This window comes from Melopsittacus undulatus, chromosome 3 (genome assembly GCF_012275295.1).
Source record: "Melopsittacus undulatus isolate bMelUnd1 chromosome 3, bMelUnd1.mat.Z, whole genome shotgun sequence".
Taxonomy (NCBI): Eukaryota; Metazoa; Chordata; class Aves; order Psittaciformes; family Psittaculidae; genus Melopsittacus; species Melopsittacus undulatus.
Genome location: NC_047529.1, coordinates 76,379,251 through 76,402,081, shown reverse-complemented (window position 1 = coordinate 76,402,081; position 22,831 = coordinate 76,379,251). Strand labels below are relative to the sequence as shown.

At 37.1% G+C, this 22,831-nt stretch overlaps 1 protein-coding gene across 5 annotated transcripts in view; it reads left to right on the top strand.

Moving 5' to 3' along the window:
* ZDHHC14 (zinc finger DHHC-type palmitoyltransferase 14) overlaps positions 1–22,831 on the top strand; it is a 102,790-nt gene that overhangs the window by 44,175 nt on the left and 35,784 nt on the right. For 3 of the 5 annotated variants that reach the window (XM_031049833.2, XM_013129293.3, XM_005150064.3), the window contains exon 2: positions 14,032–14,192. In XM_031049833.2, the coding sequence (XP_030905693.1) occupies positions 14,032–14,192 (161 nt within the window). Of the gene's footprint in view, positions 1–14,031; positions 14,205–22,831 lie in introns of all 5 variants that reach the window. The other 2 variants (XM_031049832.2, XM_013129291.3) reach the window with 1 other exon arrangement.

Here is a 22,831-nt window from a genome sequence, read left to right as displayed (position 1 = left end):
CACAGATAATTATGTTTATAGACCTCCCCTGTGCCTAAAACACAAGCCTGAAACCCATGGTTCACAGATGTAGACTGTTAAGTTTTAATGCCTGTTCACTGCTAAAACAGACTGAAATTTCATAGACCTCTTATCTTAATATTTCTCAGTGTCTGAGAGGAGTTAGACACCAATAACAGGACTTAATATGCATTCATGGCTATGAATTTCAATTCAAAGATAGTTGCATTACAAATCTTTTGGGGGAATGGATACTAGCTTGTATTTGCCATGCTATTTGGAGATTTGTAGCTTTTCTGAACAGAAAAACTGCACTCTACTCTTGCATTTTTACCATTTCCCTCCAGCCCTAGTAATTTCTGCATGTTTTAAACAAGTTAATAGGTGGTTAGTATGCATTTAGGACATAAAAGATATTAATATTTATTTGCAATCTAGGACAAAATTCAATGTTTAGAATTTTAATTAACATGCATGTGAAAGTAGATTCCAGAGTGTCGGTTAGGATCATGTCAGTTCTTTACAAACCATCTAACCTTCAGACTTTTTTCATCCTATCAGCAAAACCTTGTTAGAATCTTCCATCTGCGAGTAAAAAGCTTTGACTCTCTGGACAGAACAGAAATGTATCTGACAAAGTGTCAAACATAAGAAAAGAATGAAAGTGGTCCAGTAGTGAGAATTATTTGGCTTATTAATTTAATAAGGGCTTTAAAAAGTAAACAAGCATGAATTGAATACTTAGTTCATCAATAAGTTCAGTTGCCTGGCAGTGCTTTTCAGCTTCAATTTGTGAACTTATTTACAGTGATATGATGAATTATTTGGTGTGTTCTTCATACCAGTGAACCTCTGAGGGTTTGATGTTCTTCAGGCTAATGAAACACTAGGCAATAAGTTACGGTTTAATGGATGTGAAAAATGAAGTTTTGTTTTGGAATGTAAGAGGGGAAAATAATTGCTCTTGGAGGAGTAAGTGCACATATTATTATTTAAGCTTGTAATGTAAAGTTCAATGGACCTGAAATTAGATTCAAAGCTGTATTTTGATTTAAGATTGCTTGCATACTGTCCATTCTTCATTACTTTCTCCCCAAACCCCTTTCAACAAAACAGTATTGGAATAAAGAATTCTGTACTTCAGTTGTAAAGCAGAGTAATCTCCTCTGCTTTGAGAAGAACAGGGTTTTTCTATACCTGTTTAGAAACAGAATCTTGTGCTCCTGGTCTGTCTTTTATTTGTAGATAGAAATTACTTACTCTACTGCAGTGTTGCATGTGTCTTTCATACACTTTGCCTTTTCACTTATTCATTGTGAGCATTAGCTTCATGTTTGTAAGTAGGAGTAAGATGCATCAAGGTCTCCCCTTTCTGAACACATGTAGGTAGAAAGTGCTAGAAAACCCCATTACATTGCACCTTTATATAGGAAAAATATTGAAAAATGAATCACATACCTGACATCTGAACTTTGTTGTCATGTTCGTAAGGGGACAGAAAAGGAAGAACACATTGGGCATTTATCTTTTCATTTAGTGCAACTATCTGAAGTAACATACCAGCACTCTTCCAGTTACGTGTAACTCCTCCCTTTCAATGTAGTATGTTCTGCAAAACTGAAAGGGAAGTTTCTGCATGGAGAATGGACTTAAGCTAGGGGACAGGCTAGAAGAAAATAATAAAGGCTGTGGAGATTACCGAGCTCTAGATCTTCCTCCTGGTTAGGGTATGTGCCTGTTGCCTTGGGTTTTCAGCACAAGTTTAGTTGCCAATATCCTCAGATAAATCGGGACACTGGCAGGGTGTTCTACAGGCTACAGCTTTCCTCTGGTGCTGTAAAACGGAGTGTGTTTGGAGCAGGCAGGAGGGCCTGGACAGTCTCTGTTCACTGATGATCAGAGTGCAGCCAGGAGAGAGCCTGAGAAACTTGGGAGGGACTGGCCAAAAGCAGCAGCAAACCCGATTAAAGGCAGAACACTGAGGCAAAAAGTGGGGCTTGTGATATCAGTGCTTGAAGGACTCAATGAAATAGGTGACACATCACCAGTTTACATTTAGAGGTGGTGCACTACACAGATATAAATGTTTTGTTCAGCCACTTGCTTTTTGTTGGGTTTTGGTTGGTTGGTTTGTTTGTTTGTAGGATTGTGGTCCTGTAGTGGTGTTGTGTTTGTTGCGGGAATTCTGGGTTTATTTTAGTTTCTATGCAATTGTTTCATGTATTCAAAATATTTCAATTTCTGTTTAACTTCATGGCCTGTTAATTTTCTGTTTGTGCAAAACTGCCCAAGTGCAGACCAACAGTCAGAGCAGTATTTGCATGGTTGAGTGTGTCTGGGAGGATTGTTTACATGTCGGCATCTGAAACTGGGAGGAGGACAGCAGAACGTGTTTGACAATGGAAAGATGGACTGCGAATCTTGTGTTGCAATTCCTTAGAGCGTATTCTGGGAACAATGAAGTAACTGAACTTTGCTCTGATTTTCATGTCTGGCTTGCCTTAGGGAGAGAGATCACGTTATTCCACTTGCAGAAACATTTACTAGATGTCCATATAAATAGTAGCAAAAGAAATGATCTTTCAATGGGGCTTGGAGTCCTATAATATAGGCCATAACAGGTTGTGTAAAAAAATCTTAGAAGAAAAATGTTTGAAATTTACAGTTGCAATGGATGTAACAAAGACCTCATTCTCCCTGCTTTGCTTCGCCTTCTCACGACACTTTTTTAAAAGGCTTTGGCAGTCTGACAAAAATAGACAGATGCTAAATTGAAGAAATAAATTGTACTTTTGAAGAAGAGTAGCAGTAATTCCCAGTGTTCATTGTTCTCTCCTACCTGAAATCCTGGTTCAATTTGTATTAAAATTTGAGGTTTGTGGTAATTACTGAACAAAATTGCAGTAAGAACACAACTGGGGAAAGGCTTGAAAATTCTAATGGAATATGAGACAGTGAAATTTGTGTATGAAAAATTTAAAACTGAGTGGGAATTTTAAATAAAATATTTTTTTAAGAAACAGTGTAAAAGCTGGGCATTTCTTTGTTCACCTTCCATTCAGGTCTGGTTTGTGCATTATAGCAGTCAAAATATTTAGTTACTGTACAGCAGCTAAGTATAAAGTAACTGTGAATTTTAAGTGATTGACATTTGTATAAAGAACTTAATTCTCTTAAATGTGGAAATTTTGTTGCTGTTGGGCTTGCTACAGAACCTTCTGTGATACTCTCAGCTTTTAACTGTTAATATGGATGGTTTTCATTCTTAGTTTTTAATTTTCAAAATAACGTGTTATGATTTCCCTTTAATTGTATTTTTCTGTAATGCATATTTCTTAATGTAGTTGGCTTAGGAGGAAATATGCTGTAATGTTTCCCTTTTTTAAACAAATTATTTAAATATTAGAATTGCTGCATGATAGGAATAATTTTTGGTGAATTATACAAGTGTTCAGGAAGGCAATATGGAATTAGTAATTTCAGCCAGTGGTCTTTCTCAAGAGGAAATCGCTTGTGTGTGATTCATTCATGGGAATACAGAGAAAAGCATAATTTGATAAATCCACTGTTTCCAATTTGCATGTGCTTATCTGGGTCTCATAAGTGTTTAATATAAAAGGGTATACAGAACATTTTAGATGTCTTCCTTTAAAATAAAAAAAAGCGGGGACAGAATTCAGACAAAAGTCTTTCAATGCTCAAACAGCACAATCTTTTCTGTTCACACCCCTAAAGATAATGAAATGCTATGATATTGCTAATTCTGGTGATTCAGAAGCAGTCCTCATTGTAGGGTATTTTTAAAACTGTTAATGCCTGGATTTACATGACTTTCACCCAAATCTCAGTTCTAATGCAAAACAGTGAAAGCCTATTCTTAGTTGTTTAAATTACATTGCCAACCAAAATATTTGTAGTGGTAGTGCTGTCTATGTGGATGAAGCACTGTGTGCTTTACTTTTCCCTATGAAATTAAAGATTTGCCCCCAGCTGGTCTTGCAATGTATTTAGATATGAACTGACTCATTTTTAGATACAGATTGCTGGCACTGCTTTGGCATGATGTGTGCCAATTAGTTGTTGGGGTGTTTTTTTAATCTAAAGTAGCCTGCAGTATGTCAGTCTGTGTTGTCCAATGAATGTTTAGTCTGGGATAAGAGAATTCCCATGATACTGTGAGGAGGCAATAGGAAAAAACATAGTGTGCCATTTCAGGTATAACTGTGAAGTCACTGTAAACAGGCCGCTCAGGTCTTTGAGAGAAGGGTGATCAAGTTGCTGTATTACAAGTGCTCAGCTCTGCTTCTTTTGGGGAAGAGGAGGTTAAACTCTTGGGTTTATGCTTGCTTTATGTTCCCAGTTGTTATATTTATAACAATGTGATGCACACTATTGAGCTGTAGTGTGGGCAGGATCATCAGTTTTCCACTTCTTATAAGTAAAGGAACCCCCGAAACTGCTGCATCCGTAAAGCTTAGCTCTGTTTTTCAGTGAAAAAGCAAAGGCTTGTATTGTAGTGGGTTCCACTAAGAAATGATAGTTTTAATACATTTTCCCCTGTGTTTCAGATTAAAATTAATTTGTGTGTTTTATGCTAAGGACTTGCAATATGGAGAATTAGGGAGGGAAAAAGACACAGTAAAGAAAATATAAATCTGTATAAGACACTGGATCTACTATTCCTAAACTCTTATGACTATGTGTGGGATTTCGTTTTATGGCTAATCCGCATAGCAGCTGAACGCTTCTGGAGGTGACAGTTGAACTTCATCCTGCCCTCTACCTGTTCACTGGCACTCGTTACATCATACAGTGAGTGAAGTTATTCAGGAAACTGAGAATTAATATTCTCTTTCAGAAAAGGGAACAAGTTGAGAACAATTCCTTTGTTTTAACTCAGTGTTAGTCAGCTCACTTGTGCTTTTATGAGGAAAGTGACAGTAGAGTGTGGTCAGGGGAAGAAATTGCTTGCATTGACAGGCCTTTGTCCTTTAGTCAAAGCTAGGCTTTTACATCTAGCCCTTTGCCTTGCGAATTGTGCAGGGCTAACACAAAATATGGCTCATTGAGAGCTCGGAGTCCACTGTCTGCCAGCAGCATACTTGCATACATTTCAATTTCCATAGAATCCTGTGGAAAATCACCTAGAAGTTTGTACTCCTTCAGGGACTTGTTTGTGGCATAAGGCATTTCTGCTTGGTTTGTCCCAGTTTTCCATTTCTAAGTAGTTGGTATTAACCTAGTAGTTTAGTTATAAAATCACATAACAGGAAATAATAAGGAAGTAATATGAAGCAGAACAGGAAAGTGTTCGATATGAGCTGATTAAAAGAAATTGTGAGTTTATCCATTTAAGTGAAATTCATTAATCTGTAGTCTTTTACTGTGGAACCCAGACCTTGCACTGTGTTCAAAACCAGAGAATTAAAGTACAAATCTGTTTTTAGCTTTTCAAGTGATAAACAGTGAACAGAAATTGCAATAAAGCAAACCTTCAATTTGCTGCGTGGTTGGAAGCCATGCCTTTTGTGAGTTTGTCTTTTGAGGATGCAAGTCATACATGCATGGGCTTTTCAGAAAGAGAATTTGGTAAGACAGGCTCTCGATGTATAGGTATTCCCCCTTTTCTTACTACCATGCTTGGAAATTTCTGCCCAACAGGCAATGCAGTCAAAGTTTTATAAATTGTATGTTGTAAGGCAAAAGTTCATTCTCTGTATAACAAGGCAAAATTTAGTTGCCTGGGTAGGATTTTAGTAGCCACATCTGTTATGCAGATGGTTTCTTTTTGCATAATGTATTTTATCTATCCCAACCTTGAAGTTTGACAGTGGATCATTGGAGTTAGTTCATGTTGCAGTAAAAATTGGGAGGTTCACACAAGGCTATTACTTTGATTGGTGCATATCAGTTACATTAAGCCCTTAAGAGCTTTACTTGTGGGAGGGAATTTGTGGTTATTTTATACAGTTTCACAGTTAACACTGTTTGCTTAGCTTTATCTACACTCCTACATCCAAATGCAACGGGTGTAAATCTGATGTCAATGGTAATACACTACAATTTAATGGAGTCAGCCCTGCAAGGAGTTCCATTGAGCAAGTGCTGGTTTGAGCAGGGCAGAGAGAGGTCCCTGCAGTCTTTCATTTATAGTAGTTGCTCGTGTGTTTTGACATTGTCTTTAAAGGCCAAATTGTGTCAGGTTTTCACATGAAACTTTGAAGACCAGTTGTTGAGCTTTTGCTGTTCAAGGTGACATTAAACTGATTTTACTTTGCACTAGCTTTGAGAGAACTTCTGAAGTACTTTATTTGTTAAGCTTAAAGAACATGCTGTTCTGTAATCTGTGTGATTTTGTCATGTTAATCTTCTTTGTTTCAAGGAATAATTTCTAAGTGCTGGTAGAGGCTGGGATACTTATGTACACAATATAATTACTATTATTCTGTATGTGTTCCCACTTAAAAATGATTTTTGATTAGACTTAATTTTAAGTGGAGTTATTCCCAAGAAATATAACAAATACAGAAAAAATATGTATATGGTTTGATAACATATCAGATAAACTTGTAAAGCATTCAAGCAAGGTTAAGTGCTGAAACCATTCAATAAATCTGCATTTATGATGAGGGTATAATATTTTAGACTATTAAACTGAGGAGGAGGTAATGTCCTGCCTATTTTTTCCATTCCTGCTGTCATGCTGCCTTTTGTTTATTAGGTGGTGTGTTTTCCATAGTCTTCATGTGTTTGCAGCATTCCACATCCTCTGGATTTGAAATTCAGCAAGATATTAGAAGAGTGATTTTTGTATTTTATCAAATAAGTTTTTGAAACTGACCATTCTAAAATGTGGGAGTGTATGATGTTAAAAATAGTTCAAAATACAAAAAAGAATAATAATTTTTTTTTCTTTTTTTTAAGCAAATTTCAAATCCCATTGAAATCAGTCTGTGGTTCCCTTAATTTTATTGAAAATTTTAATAGAAGTTTGACTGTACAAAAGAATCAGGCAGATGTAGGAACCTAACACAAACTTTCCTATCTCATCTTGTTAAGCATTTCATATAATGTTACTTGGACTAAACTATATTTACAGCACAATTTTTGTGTACCAGGCATGCTTGTGAAAAATTAGCCATCAACTGGTTGATGAGCTGCAAATTGTTTATTGTTGTAACTTTTTTCTTATGTCAGACCTTTCTTAAAAGTTTCTTCACCCTAACTTTAAAAAAAGGTCTTCTCAGAGCTAGTTGTAGGATGCTGGGATATGGGAGTGGAAGTGGAAAATGCTGTCTGAAGAACTGATACATTCAGACATTCTCTGATACTATTTTTCTTCTAGTCTTTAAATTCCTGTGGCACTGATTTCTGCAGTAGCTATATAATTGGAAAACTTACACCATTCTTTTTGCAATTCTGAGTGTATTAAAACTATGTTTTAATGTCATACGTGCAATACCTTTGAAGTCATCTGTATCAGGTTGAAGCCTGCATCTATGTGAGAATCCATGGTGCAGTCTATAAAAATGCTTCTGTGATTCTTTTTATAACTCTTTATGCTTCGTTAACACTCTTCCGAATAGCAGTGTAAAATGTAGTGCTCTCCAGTTAAGATTCTGTTATAAGACAAGTAAAAAGAGGCAACCCTCCAAACTCTACAACAGTGAAATTTATTTCACTCTGATCCTTCTCTTTGTCCCATTTATCTTCCTGCAGTCTTTATCAGGCAGCAGCCTCCAAGGTTCTTGCTGGCCCTCACATTCTGCCCATCCTTGCATCTTCCACTGTGTGTTACAGTCTATGTGCATGTTTTTTAAATGCTTTCTTTAAACTGGTAAGTTGTCATTGGAAAAGTAAGTTATAAGCCATTTTTGTTCTAGCCCAGAGTCTTGATTTGCCTTTAATCTGTATGGGTATTCTGCTGCCATCTCTGAATTGAAAGAGATCAAGGTTAGAATGTGGTTTCACAGGAGGCAGCAGTCCAAATGAAAGCCCTACTGACAGCTGCTCAAGTGGAGGTCTCCTCCCTCTGTTCCATGTTCCCTCTTCCTCTGGTTTTGTCTGTGGTTCTGTCTCTCTTGCTTCATGCTAATATCGCTGCTCCTTTCCAAGTGCATATTTGATTTGTTGAAAAGGCAGAAAGAGAAGTCAGCAAAATGGTGTCATCTTCATACATTTTAGTAGACTAATTTGGCTCACAGAATAACCTGATGAACATTTTCATTGGTGTAAGGGCAGGTGTTTGGGACCAAATGACTTGAAGCAGTGATGTAGTGGAGTTGTGAGGAAGGGGAATCTGAGAGGAGCTATAGATAAGAGTGGAAGGACAAACAACAAATCCTTTCATTTAGTTTAAGCAAGTTGCACAGTCTCATTTGGGTGTTAACTTGTAACATGTAGAACTGCATCCCGGGTTTGCAGTGCATGTGCTCTCTCTTAGCGTTGGACACCACCTGCGCACCAGTAGCTACTGGTATATCAAATAGGCAATACTTGCAGAAACATGAATTAAATTAATGATGTAGAGAAATGAACAGTATTTTTGTCTTGTTACTTGGTTCAGCTATACTTACATAGAGTACAATACATAAAAAATGTAGAGTACATTCTTAAATATCTGCTGCAAAGAGTTTCATGCTGATGAAAAGCTTGACATATAGTGTGCTATTATCGACCTTGACAGCCAGACTAGTTAGGGGGGAGGTTTTTGTGTTGATTTGGGTTTGTTTTGATTAGCATAATTAAGTGTGATGGCTGCTACATCTTTGCATAAAATCTGTACTTTTATTGCTTTCTGCCTGTCATCTTAGCAAATATTGAAATCTCAAATTTCTCACACGTATAAAACCCTGTCTTTTTATACTCTTAAGTAAGTGGTTGTGTTTGTTACTAATGTGTTTTTGTAACTACAGGGTTAGCCTCTCTCCAGGTTAGACTCTCTCTCCAAATCTGCATTATCCCCACTGGATAGGTTTGTCATTTATTGTATCTCCCATCAATGAATAACATCAACTGTCAGTGAACTGTTTGAGAAAGCCTTCATCTTTCCAGGGAAGGCCTTAAGGAGGCTTCTTTTATTCCACTCCCCTTTTCTAACGAAGGGCTTGAAAGTTGTAAGATTCTGACTGTGTGTGCTCTGTGTGTCCTCTTCAGTACAGTTACTATGTGTATTTTTCTGTTGATCTCACTAGCCACAGGGAGCATGGTTACACAGTTCAGAGGACTGCTGGGTGGTAAGGATTACTTTTGTTGTTCTCCTGCATCCTTCATTCCTAGGGATGATACTTGATAATTATCTCTTAAATGCCAGTGTGTTGTTATTTTTATCTAGCTGTGACAGACTAGAACTCATTTCCCTCCTACGCTCATGCAGACTTTCACATGATGCTTCAAAAACACAGCTGAGAAGCCAAGCAAAAAGCAGGGCTGAATTGTATAAAACCCCTATATTAATTTAAAACTTCAGGTTGTGTTACTTATTGCTGTGTGCAAATCCAAACATTGTTCTCTGAAGAAGCTATTTCCACAATAACAATTTCTAGTGGGATCTACAGTCAATTGATACTTCTAAAATCTGTTTTCTGGGATGAACCTAGTCAGTACTTGCTGTCATTACAGATACTGATTAAGGTAATTTGCTTTACTGTGTGTTAAGATGTAAACTGAAGATGTCAATTCACATTTAGTAGTTACCAAGTGCTGATTTAAAGATATTTGTCACTACTTGCTCTGCAGTAAGACAGATTGTTGTGGAGCTCTCTGTTGTGGATGATCCCTCTGTGTGAAAGTTTTGAAATTTGCTGTTGGGAAATACCTGCTAATATTTACTTTAAAAAGACACTGAAAGTGCCATCCAGAAAGTATATTTCTTGTAACATCTGAGCAAAGCTGATGCCTGAAGGGATGCAAACTGAATTGAAGCAAATTAATTAAGGAATTTGAGCAAATATTGGGAATAATATTTTTCTCTGTACAGTATTTGACAATTCTAAAAGGAGCAACTCTAAGTTGTTTAAAATTATATTAACATTGACTTAATGTAGCAGTATAAACACATTTGTTCTGTAAGTGTGGAAATATAAATTATATAAACATGCAGTGGTATTTCAACAGATGTGTTGACAATTTTGGGCTAACATCCACATTTTTAATTTGAAGCCATTTTAAGTGGACTTTTTAGTAACTCAGGAGATACTAAGATTTTTTTTCCCTCCATATTTTTTTTTTCCCCACAGACATGAATGAAAAATCAAAAGTCCTGTGCAGTGTCTGGGGGGTTTGCAATTATTAATTTAATTGATAGAATTTTAAAAAAAAGATTGCCCCTTTCTAAAGGATGGAGATCTTTGAACTCTGCAGGTCTATGCAGTATTATATGGTCTGTTCATACATAAATCAGACTGGATTGAATAGTCCTGCCTAGGCTTGCGATCTGACTGGTTTCTCAGCTTGAAATGATTTCTTACTTGGTGGAACATTAGTTGGTTATTATTGAAAAAAAAAAGACATCTTCAGTGTTTTCCACATTATTGCAAGACGAAGTTGTTAAATGCTGAACACAGCTTTAGGTGAAGCAGATTGCCTTACTCTTGCCTTTGGTGAATAGTGTACAGGCTTTGAGAATGTTTGGGTAGGTTTTTTTTCTACAGATGGACTTGGTTCAGCAAGGTAGAGGCATTTTCGTGCTTTTTTATTATAGTGAAGTCATCACTTTGCAGCAGTGCAAGGCTTTCTCAGTTTTTTCATCACAGGAATTTGTTCTTTCTACCAGTTCCCTATAAAATTAACAGTTAAAACGTGTCACTGGTATGATGGCCCTTCGATTTCCATTCTCTGAGTATCACTGAGAATTTGTGTAGGCAGATGCCACTGCAGTTTTTGTGTTGGCACCTGTCTAAACTGTGTTGCACCTACTGTGCTGCCCTGAGATTATCTCATGGTACCTTTCGCACACATACAGCTCATTTGGTCAACAGACTTCATCACAGTTGCAATTTTGTCGGTATGTGTAATGAATAATGTAATAGAAGAATAGCAGAACTGTGCTATGTTTAGTATTCATTAACGTACATGTTCCCTCTAATCCTTTTAAAAATATGTTCTTGCAGCCTATTTGTACTCCTCTCTGAACATATTATAGTAGTTTTGATTTCCATAATCCTTTGTGGCAAGAAATAAATTGAGCAGTAGGATGTTTATGTGGTATGAAAGCTTCTTTTTGGTTGCTCATTCTCACTGACTTTTCTGATGTGAAGGGAGCAAGGCTTATGTCTACCAGCTGTCTTGCTGCTGCTTCCTTTAGTTAGCACTGATTTCATAAATCTGGGTCTTTGAAACATATTTTCTGAAAGTGTTCATTTGAAGTACGTTTCCTAGTATTTAAAGAGTTTATTCATTATATGAAACTACAGATTCTCTTGCCCATCACTGTTGAATTTTTTATACCCCGTCGTCTCTTTAATCTTTCATAACTTTTTACACCTGTAATATCAACATTCATGTAGGGTGAAAGAATTCCACTCAGCAATGGTATGATGCTCTGGGTAACATGCTTGGACTCACTGCATCTGTGAAACCCGTGGCGTTCAATGAAACAGCCAAGTACATTTAACAGAATTATGCAGTGAGATAAAAGCCTGGTACATGGTAGCTGGTATGAAAAGTGTTTCCATTCTCTCCCCATCCTGTCAGCAGAAGTGATGGATGATGAAGCTGACATTGTCATCACTAGCTCAGAGTGAACATTCCAGTGAGATTAACTGACATACAGTGCAAAAGCTTGCACATCTGAATCATCATTGAAGGCAGTCAGCAGAAACAGGGAAGACGATGTTAATTAAACTTGATTGATACCTGGAAGCTTCAGATGAAGCCCTAAGGCCTAGGACTTGTTGTTTTTCAGCTTATGTTGGCTTTAGTCCTATTTTAGAACTTTTGACACACATCAGAAAAGGATGAAACCATCCCTGTGTTTTGGCCACCTCTACTTAATATAAGAGCTATAAAGATAGTCTTCAGCCTGTGTATTTTCTAAGATGATCCTGCAGCGCTTATTGTGTGACTCAGATTGACAAGAGTGTTATTGACAAGAGTAATGTCTAAGTGTTCATATCCCTTCTTTTTGCACAGCTATAAAGAGATACAATTTTTTTGTGTTGTTTAGATTCCAGTGCTTCTGTCCATTTTGATTTTATTACATGGAAGATTTGCTAAAACTGTGATCCAATCTTAAACCCTGCACATATATTGTAAATCTGATAACCACAGAGCCTTTTGTGCTGGGAAAGGGCTGTTGATGTTGCCCTAGACCCCCCCTGGATTGTTTATTTCCACATGACATCCTTGTCTCTAAATTGGAGAGACATCAATTTGATAGGTGGACCACTCAGTGGATAAAGAACTGGCTGGATGGTCGCACTCGAAGAGTTGTGGTCAACAGTTCAATGTCCAGCTGGAGACCAGTAACAAGTGGTGTCCCTCAGGGATCGGTGTTGAGACCAATCTTGTTCAATATCTTTGTCGGTAACATGGACAATGGAATTGAGTGTGCCCTCAGCAAGTTTGCTGATGACACCAAGCTGTGTGGTTCTGTTGATACACTGGAGGGAAGGAATGCCATCCAGAGGGACCTTGATACACTTGTGAGCTGGGCTGATGCCAACCTCATGAAGTTTAACCATGCCAAGTGCAAGGTCCTACACCTGGGTGGGAGCAATCCCAGGCACAGCTACAGGTTGGGCAAAAAGGAAATTCAGGGCAGCCCTGCAGAGAAGGACTTGGGAGTGTTGGTCAATGAGAAAATGAACATGAGCCAACTTCAGTGTGCGCTTGCAGCCCAGAAGGCCAACCGTATTCTGGGCTGCATCAGAAGGAGCGTGACCAGCAGGTCAAAGGAGGTGATCCTGCCCCTCTACTCCGCTCTCGTGAGACCTCACTTGGAGTACTGTGTGCAGTTCTGGTGTCCTCAACATAAAAAGGACATGGAACTGTTAGAACAAGTCCAGAGGAGGGCCACGAGGATGATCAGGGGACTGGAGCACCTCCTGTATGAAGACAGACTGAGAAAGTTGTGGCTGTTGAGCCTGGAGAAGAGAAGGCTGCGTGGAGACCTCATAGCAGCCTTCCAGTATCTGAAGGAGGCCTACAGGGATGGTGGTGAGGGACTATTCATTAGGGACTGTAGTGATAGGACATGGGGTAATGGGTTGAAACTTAAACAGCAGAGGTTTAGACTGGATATAAAGAAGAAATTCTTTCCTGTGAGGGTGGTGAGGTACTGGAATGGGTTGCCCAGGGAGGTTGTGAATGCTCCATCCCTGGCAGTGTTCAAGACCAGGTTGGACAGAGCCTTGGGTGATATGGTTTAGTGTGAGGTGTCCCTGCCCATGGCAGGGGGGTTGGAACTAGATGATCTTAAGGTCCTTTCCAACCCTAACTATTCTATGATTCTATGATTCTATGTGCTGCATTGTCTTTTGCAATCATCTTTGTAAATTAGTTAGCAAGCATACCAAGTTACCAAAAATCTGATTAAGAAAGAATTAGCAGTGGTTATAATATTGATGTATACCAAGGCTATTAAAGGAATATTAAAGTTCTTGAGCACCATCTTTGTGATGGATGATAAATTCATTTTATAGACTTAATTACATCGCTTTTTATTGCCGAATATCTTCAGGTTATTTTGCTTTTCCCCTCACCCCAGTTTACTTTATGTAATTGGGCAATAGATTAACAAATACATGAGCAAATACAAATACAAATATGCTGTAATAAATATTTTCTTATTAATATTGTATTTATTGAGATCATTATTATTCTATTTGGACCTTTATTATATTAAACAGATTATAAGAAATTTCAGAAGTGTCATGAATACCTAAATATAAATTTCAGCTTCAGTAAACGTTTTGAGACAAGTCGTGTATCAGCAGAAGAAAGTGAATTCCTCACATGCATTTATAATGCTAATCAGAGAGCAAGTTGTACTGTGTTATTGATCATATTTAATCTTTTTTCTTTTTCCAGTTGCCCATATTTGTCAGAGAAGATTACACCTGCTATACCTGCAATTGGTGGGATTCTTTTCTTTTTCGTGATGGGGACCCTGCTGCGCACTAGTTTCAGTGATCCTGGTGTCCTTCCACGTGCAACACCAGATGAAGCAGCAGATCTAGAGAGACAAATAGGTAACACTGAAGGTCTGTTGTCTCTTCGCTTTCCTCCCGAGGGTGCATGTACTATGTGAAGGCAGTGTGCTGCTCTGCTCATGGGAGGAGTTACTCCCATCTTGCTCATTGTTCTGGAGTTGTAGTGTCTGATGACATTGCAGTGATTCCTGTGGAAAGATGGTTGATCAGTTCTTCACCAACAAAGATAGTAAACAAAATCCTGGCCTTGGAGAATCATAGTTATTACTGTAAATACTTTTCAGGAAGTCTGGTAGAAGCCTCTGTAGTGCACAAGAGAATACTTCCTAAAGTGTTTTTGGCAAGAAAGCTGATATTGCGAAAGTTTTACAGTTGTGCCTTTTTTAATGTAATGAACCCTCAGAGTTTATCTTCATTTAATTATGGTGTTATTCATGTTGTGAAAGAGTCAGATAAGTCTCTGTGTTAATATATAGTTTTGTAAGTTGATGCAGTCTGGGGAAGATTTTTCTTCAGTAAAAGTAATAAAATGTTACTATTTTTGAGTAAAGGCAGCACAATTAAAGGAGAGTGAACTAGATTTTAATCAGCCTCACTTATCAAGAGAATCATTAACTAAATTCTAATTGTGGAATTTCTACAGCTGCTGACATGCTGAATAGCTAAAGTGTGCTACCTGGATAAGAAAACACAGGATGAGTTTTCAGAACTGCTTCATAAACAGTGGAGGTTTTTGCTTATTTTTATGTAAGCTACTAAAGCTTACTAAAGGCTACTACATCTGCTTTAATATGAGAGTCAATAGGAATCCCATTTTTGAAGCGATTTCAGAGGAGCACTCACTCATATAATTGAAAAGACAGATAACAGGTTTGTGCAGTCACGGGAGAAAAACCTGTAGTCTCCTTGATGTTTAATACTACTATAGTACAGTCTTAGGTATTGTTTACTGTGACAATTTAATGCAGTAGGAGCAAAAGCTGTTGTTGTAGATGCTTCTGCATTTACAGAATGTGAATTTGAGCAGTTAACTTCAGAGTAGTTCTTTTCTGGTTCTCTAGATTATATGTCCTCCATAGAGCACTAGTGAAAATGTCTGAGGGGCAAAGTCATTGATTTACACTAACACCATATTATGGTGTACATGTGAAGAAGTTCTTGTTTAGTTTCCTCAGAAAGCAAATCTAGTTTGTACACACCAAAATCACACTGTGAACCATGCCTAAGTAAGTGGGAATGATACAAGAATTTATGTCAAAACAGCAAAATGTTAACAGCAGTATGACCTCTTACTACGTAGCTGTCAAGAGACTGAAAGCACATCATGCAGCTATATCTTCCATTTAAGAGATCTGTTGGACAAAGAAATATTGATAAGGTAGAGCAAAAAAAGTAGTTATTTGTATTAACTCTTTAGGCCTTAATAAGCATTTAGCAGAGGAAAGGTAACAACTTTGGTTTTAAATACATACATACCTTAGCATTTGGTTGAATCTAACGGTTTCATTGTGATTAAAAGTCTTGTCAGAAGGACTCAGTTTCAGAAAACTGGTGTTGGAGGTGGTTTTATTTTCTGGAAGCACATGTTATCTTTGATACAGGATTTCAAAATACAGTGATGAGTTCATTGATCATCACTGCAGTGAGATAATTTTTTCTCACCAGGTTTGGAAGTTGCTGACCACAGCTGTTGTACTATGTTATGTGTTCCTCTAAAAAGGTGTCTGTAATAAGCATCATTTGTGTCTTTTAAAGTGTTTGGGTTTGAGTTCTGAGGTGGAATCAATGCATTTGCAACATGCTACATTTAACAGCTAGTTATATTTGTGCTGTATGTGCTTTGTCTGAAGGTTTTGAGGCTTTTAGAAATGTATGACCGTGGAACAGGGTCCTCAAACTTTGTGGGAAAGAAATTTTATAGACCTGGTATAATATTCCAAAACCAGTGTACTCTGCTGGCTTTCACATTTCAGGAAGAAGACCTACATTGCTTTTTTACGTTGTTTGAATTTATTGTGTGTAGCTGGGAGCCAGCTGTCATTGCCATCACAGGAAGGTTACATTTAGTCAGTCAGGGCTTAGCTTTGGGCAAGGACCATACCAAACATAGTATACAGGGAAGAAAACTATTAGATCCTAGATGACCCAGATAGCTCCATCCCAGATGGATGCATTTCAGTTCATACATATTTCTTCTGTTTGCTTACTTTTGGATATGGCACTCTGGATTATTTAAAAAGGTAATCTTCAGTCGGCCTGCCCTTACATGCCATAAAGAAATTAAATATGAAATGGAGGAATGTTGTGAAGCCATATTCTCACTGCATTCTAAATAAACCCATTAGAAATGGTTGTGGAATGTTTTTTTAGCAAGGAACAGGAATTCTCTTTGAACACAATAATTTCAGTCCTTGCTTGTGTAATAGAAGAATTCCTAATATTTGCAGAATCCAGATCTGTGAAAAACAAATGCCAAAGTTCAAATTTGTGTTGTTAGGAAAGCCAGCAGATTTCTTAAGATGACTGATTTTAGAGCTAGTTTAGCTTTTGCCAGTGCTGTCACTGCAAACCCTTTTCGGAATTTAATACTGAGTATGTAACGTGCTGCATAGAAGTGTGTAAGTTGCTATAGTGGATAATGGTGCATTTTTCTTATAGCTGGGAAGGAAAGAATGGAGAATGGGGGAAAAACACATCTCACAATTATTTGAGGAAGTGTAGTGAAAGTTACAGTTTCGCTTCGTTTCTCTTTTTTGACCCATCTCTTCTCAAAATGCTGCTCTTCCTGTAAGAATAATGTGTGGGAGGAGGATGGAATTCAGACAGGTATATTCCTTAGTGTTGCCAAAAAGGAATCTCCTTTATATCATAAAGTTGTGTTCCAATTTGTAGATAAATAATTGTTCAAAATTTAAGAGTTTTCCAGAGAAAGCAATTTCAAAATAGAGATTCCCATTTAACTGTTTCATTGCTTTTGTAGTTACTGTGGCAGCTAGCCAGTATTCTGGTTTTTTAAATTGAGGGTTTTTTCAATTTTATTAATGCAGTATTTAGGGAGCAGTGGACATTTTTTGCCTGTTTCAGTACTGAAGATCCCAGTAAAATGTCTTATGATTGGAAGGTAAATATATTTGTTAGAGATTTGAAATCTTAAGACTATAATTTTAATTGAGTAACCTTTCATAAGGCTTACTTGAAGAACTTAGGTTGCTGTTAAACTGTTGTATTTCATAAGCCTGATGTCATGACCTCTCCTAGCTATTTCACTCCAGCAGTCCCAGCACACCTATTTTTTTCTCCTCATGTTGTGCAGCACAAGTAGTCTTAATCTGCCAGTCATCAACCTGGTCTCTGCTGCCCTAATGATAAAGAACAGAATGTAATCTGTTTCCAAAGTGTAAAAGTAGGTCTTTATCATATGTGGTATGAGTTACATGAAACACTTAATAAAGGGAGGAGTGCTTTCTAGATAAAATAAAACAGAAGTGATACTTTAGAAAGTTTAAATTAAGAAAATAGTGGTGTATGTTTTAGTTAAATTTAATCTTCCGCAAATTTAGCATTTTAAAATAGTTTAAAAATGAAAGCTTAACAATTGTTTAATGAGTACCAAGCTTGTTTTTAAATAATCATTTACTTCTACAGAACAACACACAAACCATCCCTAACCCTGTATGCACAGAGCCAACCCATTTGTGTTAGCTGGTCTTCTGCCTTCTCTGAAGAACAGTACTGTGTGCGTCACTGCTATATCTAATCAGAAGTTCTCATTAGGAAAAGGCTGGACCACCATAGGAGGGCACTGTGTAGAAATCACACTCATGAAGCATATTTAAACCAGAACTAGGAGAACAGAAGACATTTGTGTGCAATCCTGTTGACCAACCATCTTTCTTTCACTTATTATTAACAGATTTCTTTAAACCCATTTTTGGCTAAAGATAGGATTTTGAAGTTGGTTAGTAGTAGAATTTACAGAAAAATCTTCAGGCTTTTTACTGCTAGTAATCCATTTTGTTTCTTTTTCTCTGTAATGAGATGAGTATTAATGATTGAGTGAATAATTTATTCCTACTCTAATGTGGGATAACTGTAAACAAAATCTGAAGCATAGCTGTGTATGAAGAAAAATGTGTTTGAGGGAAGTTATCTTAGGTCTGGTTAAAGTAAAGGATATACTTGTTGCTTCCCCTACTAAGAAGTTAGCTGAGTGAAAAAAGGGGTCATCAGTTTAGACAGAAGGGTAGGTATGGTGTTTTGAATTGTGCCACCAGTTGCTGATAGATCAGCCACAGGAAAATCATAGTTCTAATTCCTGAAACTGTTTGAAAATTAATTAAATAAAATCTTCCTAAATACTGGGAGGCTTTCGCACCTGTGTTTGAAAAGGGAGGTTAAGATGCTGAAAAGATTACTATTATCCATCTAGGGCCTGTCGCATGTTCCCTATCATCTCTGTAAGTACTTTTCAAATTCTGTGTTCATTTCTTTGAATTTATTGAGTCTCTTAGGCTGAAAATGAAATTAAAATCCATTACTGAAGCTGCTACTGAAATTTACTTGCTGATTATCAACCAGTAATAATGGCAGTGCAGTTGGGGGAAAAAAATTTTCTGAACAAAAAACTAGGATAACTTACTCTTTTTATGTAAAACAGATGGTCTCTCTAATGGGAATTTACCTTTTCAGTAATTATGTATAAAGATGATAGTGATGATGGTCTGCTAAATGATACTGCAAATGAGCTTTTGAATGGTAGTTATTAGGATTTAGTTATCTTGCTATGACAGTTTTTTCAACACTGTATCCAACTACTTGGTGAAATCTTGAATGTTCTGTAAAACATGTTTTAAATACACGTTTAGTAATGGATTTTCCCAATTTAACTACAGCAAATAAATTCCTCAGTTTTTAAATCCAGTATTCATATATGCGGTATTTAATTGTATGTATGTTTTTGAAATGAATGTGGTGTAATAGTCTCTCTAGAGTTTAAGATGTACAGTTTGATTCTCTATTCTTATAACATGGCAGACGTATAAGCAGGCTATAAATTAACTGTGTTCTTGGCTCCATTTGAAAGATGAGGTATTTTGAACACTTGCTAATTGGCATAGACAGTGGCTTAGATACATTATTTTCATAATCCAGAGGTTATAAAGACACACACACAAATAATCAAAAGGAGCAGTGAAGTTGTTCTTTGGGTAATAACCTAGACAGGCAAGGCAGAATGCAGCACTGTAAGAATGTAGTTCTGGTTATTGTGGCCTTGGCACAAAAAGTTACTACAGTTTGTTCTGGAAAGCTGTTTGGGTTTTGGTTCGTATTTCTGGAGGATCCTGTGTTTTCTGGTGTTTAGAGTCCGTTCTGGGCTCTTTTCTTCCTCTTATTTGCATTGCATGCGAGGTACATACATCCTGTGTTCTGCCGTGTCTTTCCTGTACTTCTGTTCAGCCCTGCTTCCATGGCTTTTAGCTGGATCCTGCTTGGTTGTATCTGGTTGTTGGCTGTCACTCCTTCCTCTTTTTCAGATCCTTCCTTCTACTCTGCTATTTACTCACCTTGTGTTTCTGTGGTGGATTTACTCAAAGCTTTTCCTTTCTCTGGGGTGGGCAGGTGTCATCTCTTTCTTGTGGAGGTGGTAGGAGGTAGAGTCAGATTCGTTGACTCTCGATTCCTTGCAGTGCTTGACTGCAGCAGTCTTCAATAACCCAGTTCTGCTGGAACGTGTCATCCTTGCTTTCTCTGCAGTGATGGCATGTTCATAACCTTTTCATAAACAGGGTTATCTGTGCTCTCCAGTAAAGAAATACGGAAGTTAACTCTATAGCTCTTAACAAGATGCTGCTGAGGATAGCTAAGCCGTGACAATACCAACACCCTGCCATCTTTTTTCTACCAAAGTTTGTGCAGAAAAAGTTGCATGCTAAGCTCAAGGCTACAGCATGTTCTAGGTTTCAGCTCCTTCTTCGAGTTTGTCTAATATGATAAAGGTGTTAAAATGTTTATAATTCATCTTGAGTTCAGAAGAGGTTGAATCATCTTGCTTAAGCATCTGAAAACCAGAAATTCGTATCTTAGAAAAATTCTCCCAAAAACCAAGTGCTTGATTGAGTGGAAGAATCCTGGTGATTTAAGTGCCTCATCTAAATAGCACCTCCCATTTATTTTTGATGTAGTAATTTGAGAAATCTAAGTGGAGTTTGTTGCCATATTGGAAGGTTACTAGACTGCTGTATCTCCATTAAGTGCTTGGGGTGACTTCCTTATAGCAGTTCAGGTACCTTGGTCCTGCAAGAATGTGGGTTGTGTGTTTGGGGGTTTTGTAGGAGGGTAAGGAAGATGCTGGAGCCCCATCTAGTGCATGAACATCTAACACTGCTAGAGAAGTTATAAAATGTGTCAGAGCAGAGAGGATGGAAGGCAATCCCATTAGTAGGAAATTTTTAACTTTTTGTAAAGTAACTTGCATTACTACATCAGTAACAGATTAGAATAGAAACGTGTAAAAAATAGTGATTAAATGCAGGTTCATTTGGGGAAGGTGGTTCTGTAAAGGTTAATCTTAATGTGCCTCAAAAGGAGTGCATGCATTAGAAGATTTAACTGCATTAGAACCCAAGTATGAGCAGTCCAAGTGAAGGCAAATTACAGTATGAAAAAATCACTGAAACACCAGGATATGTTTAGCACGTTTAGGTGAGATGAATCTGAGGAAATCCAAGCACATTTGACCTGTTGCTTTGTTTAAAAAAAAAAATGTTAATAAACATAAAGACTGGGATTTTAGGTTTGATCATGCATGTAGGATTGTGGGTGAAAGTTTGACTCCATAGCAAGTCAGCAAGGCTGTTGTTGTTAATTTCACTTTCATTAGCTTTCATCCTCAGATTTTGAGATTAATTTTCCTCAGAGAACTAGGATTTGCTGTCTCCCTGTGAATTTGAACTTCACTGCAAAGGTTCAGAAGGAAATCCTCTTAGAAAACCAATGTTGTAAGGCTGGCCAGTAGTCTCCCTTTTCTGCCAGAGAAGAGGAAAGTTGCCTTTGAGAATTTGCCAGAGCCTATTTTAAAATAAAATAAATACAGTGCCCTTCTTGAACATCTTAAAAGAGGGAAAATACAGGTTTCAGTCATTGTGCATTTTGGATGCATAAATGATTCATTAGGAAAAAGAGCTTTTTTCTTCTAAAAAAATTCATCTTGACTGGTTTAAGTAGTTTTGTTTCAATGATCATGTACATATTCAGGAATAATAAGATTTTGTAAAAGAATATGTGAAATATTAACATTATTTTAGGAAACTCAATGATTCAATGATTGCAGTGGTATAGAAAGCTACAAGTATAGAAAATTCAGGCTTTGTGTGCATTTTTTACAATTATGCGCCTAATTTGAGTATGAATATCAATTGGTCATCATTGGTTTATTAATGAACATTATACATTCACGTACTAAATGTTTTTTTATAAATAGCTAATTAGTGCTAATAACCTACATTTCTGTTTGCAATTTAAGTCTGTTTTGTCAGAAATGGGCACAACAGTGTGTTTTGTAAGGCCCATGAATTTATAGAAGGGCTAAGAATATTACAAGCCTACTGGGGATGTTATCACCCAAGTACAGTGTATTGAAATATATTTATCTTTTTCAGTGGTAGTGACTAATATCAGCTATAGAGGATTTTTAATAACAAAAACTTAATATGGTGATTTTCTTCCCTAAAACATATTGTCTTTTGCAGATTGGTACTAGTACAAGTTATTTATTTCAGCCTTTCATGCAGACTATGATAATTTGTTTTACAGAAAATAAATTCACTGCAAACAGGGAGGCTTTCTAAGTGTAATCTCTGGATGATGAGAGATTATTCCCTGTTTTCTGGATTTAGGAATCATACATGTCTCTGTAAAGTTTTAAATAGTGTAAGCACAGTTGTCCTGTGCTCTTCAAAGAACATCTTTTCAGCTTAGTGCTGAATTAGAATTCAAAAATCAAAAATTACCCAGCTCAAACTGATGGGTCATGAGGACAAATAAACTGTTATGCATGTAAATAAAAAAATACAGTTTTTACTATAACCTGAAGAAATTATTTCTGTTGATCCCATCAAATTACTGTATCTGCTGGAGTGCTTTAAAATCACAATCATTAAATCAGTGAGTTTTTTAAAATAACGCAACTATAAAAACCAACAAAAAAGGAACTCGAGATAATGCCCGCGTTGCACATGAAACAATTTCATTGTCTGGTTGTGTTTCAGCATATTAATACACTAGTAGCTTACTTAATTGAAAGTACTGTCAAGTAGTATTGGCCTTAAGGTCAAAATCAGTTAATATGGGTTGTTATGGGAGCCATACAGTAATCTCTGCTTCCGTGTGCAGACCACAGGACCTTTTTCAGCATTCCAGAAGCATTGCAGGAGGTAGTTTAGATACAATACAAGCAAATGCCTATAGCTCATCAGGGTCTAGTAGGCTATTTCTAAGCTGCTGTTTCTTCAGTAGTCACTATTTTGTTCTTATAAGAGACATTCAGGAACTTCAAACCCTGATTCTACCATTCTCAACTATTGCTCCCCTCCTTCCCACCCTCTTCTCAAGAGTTTTCGGAAGTCCAGTTGTTTCAGTGGTCATGTCTACAGTGGTGTCTCAAAATACTTTTATTGATG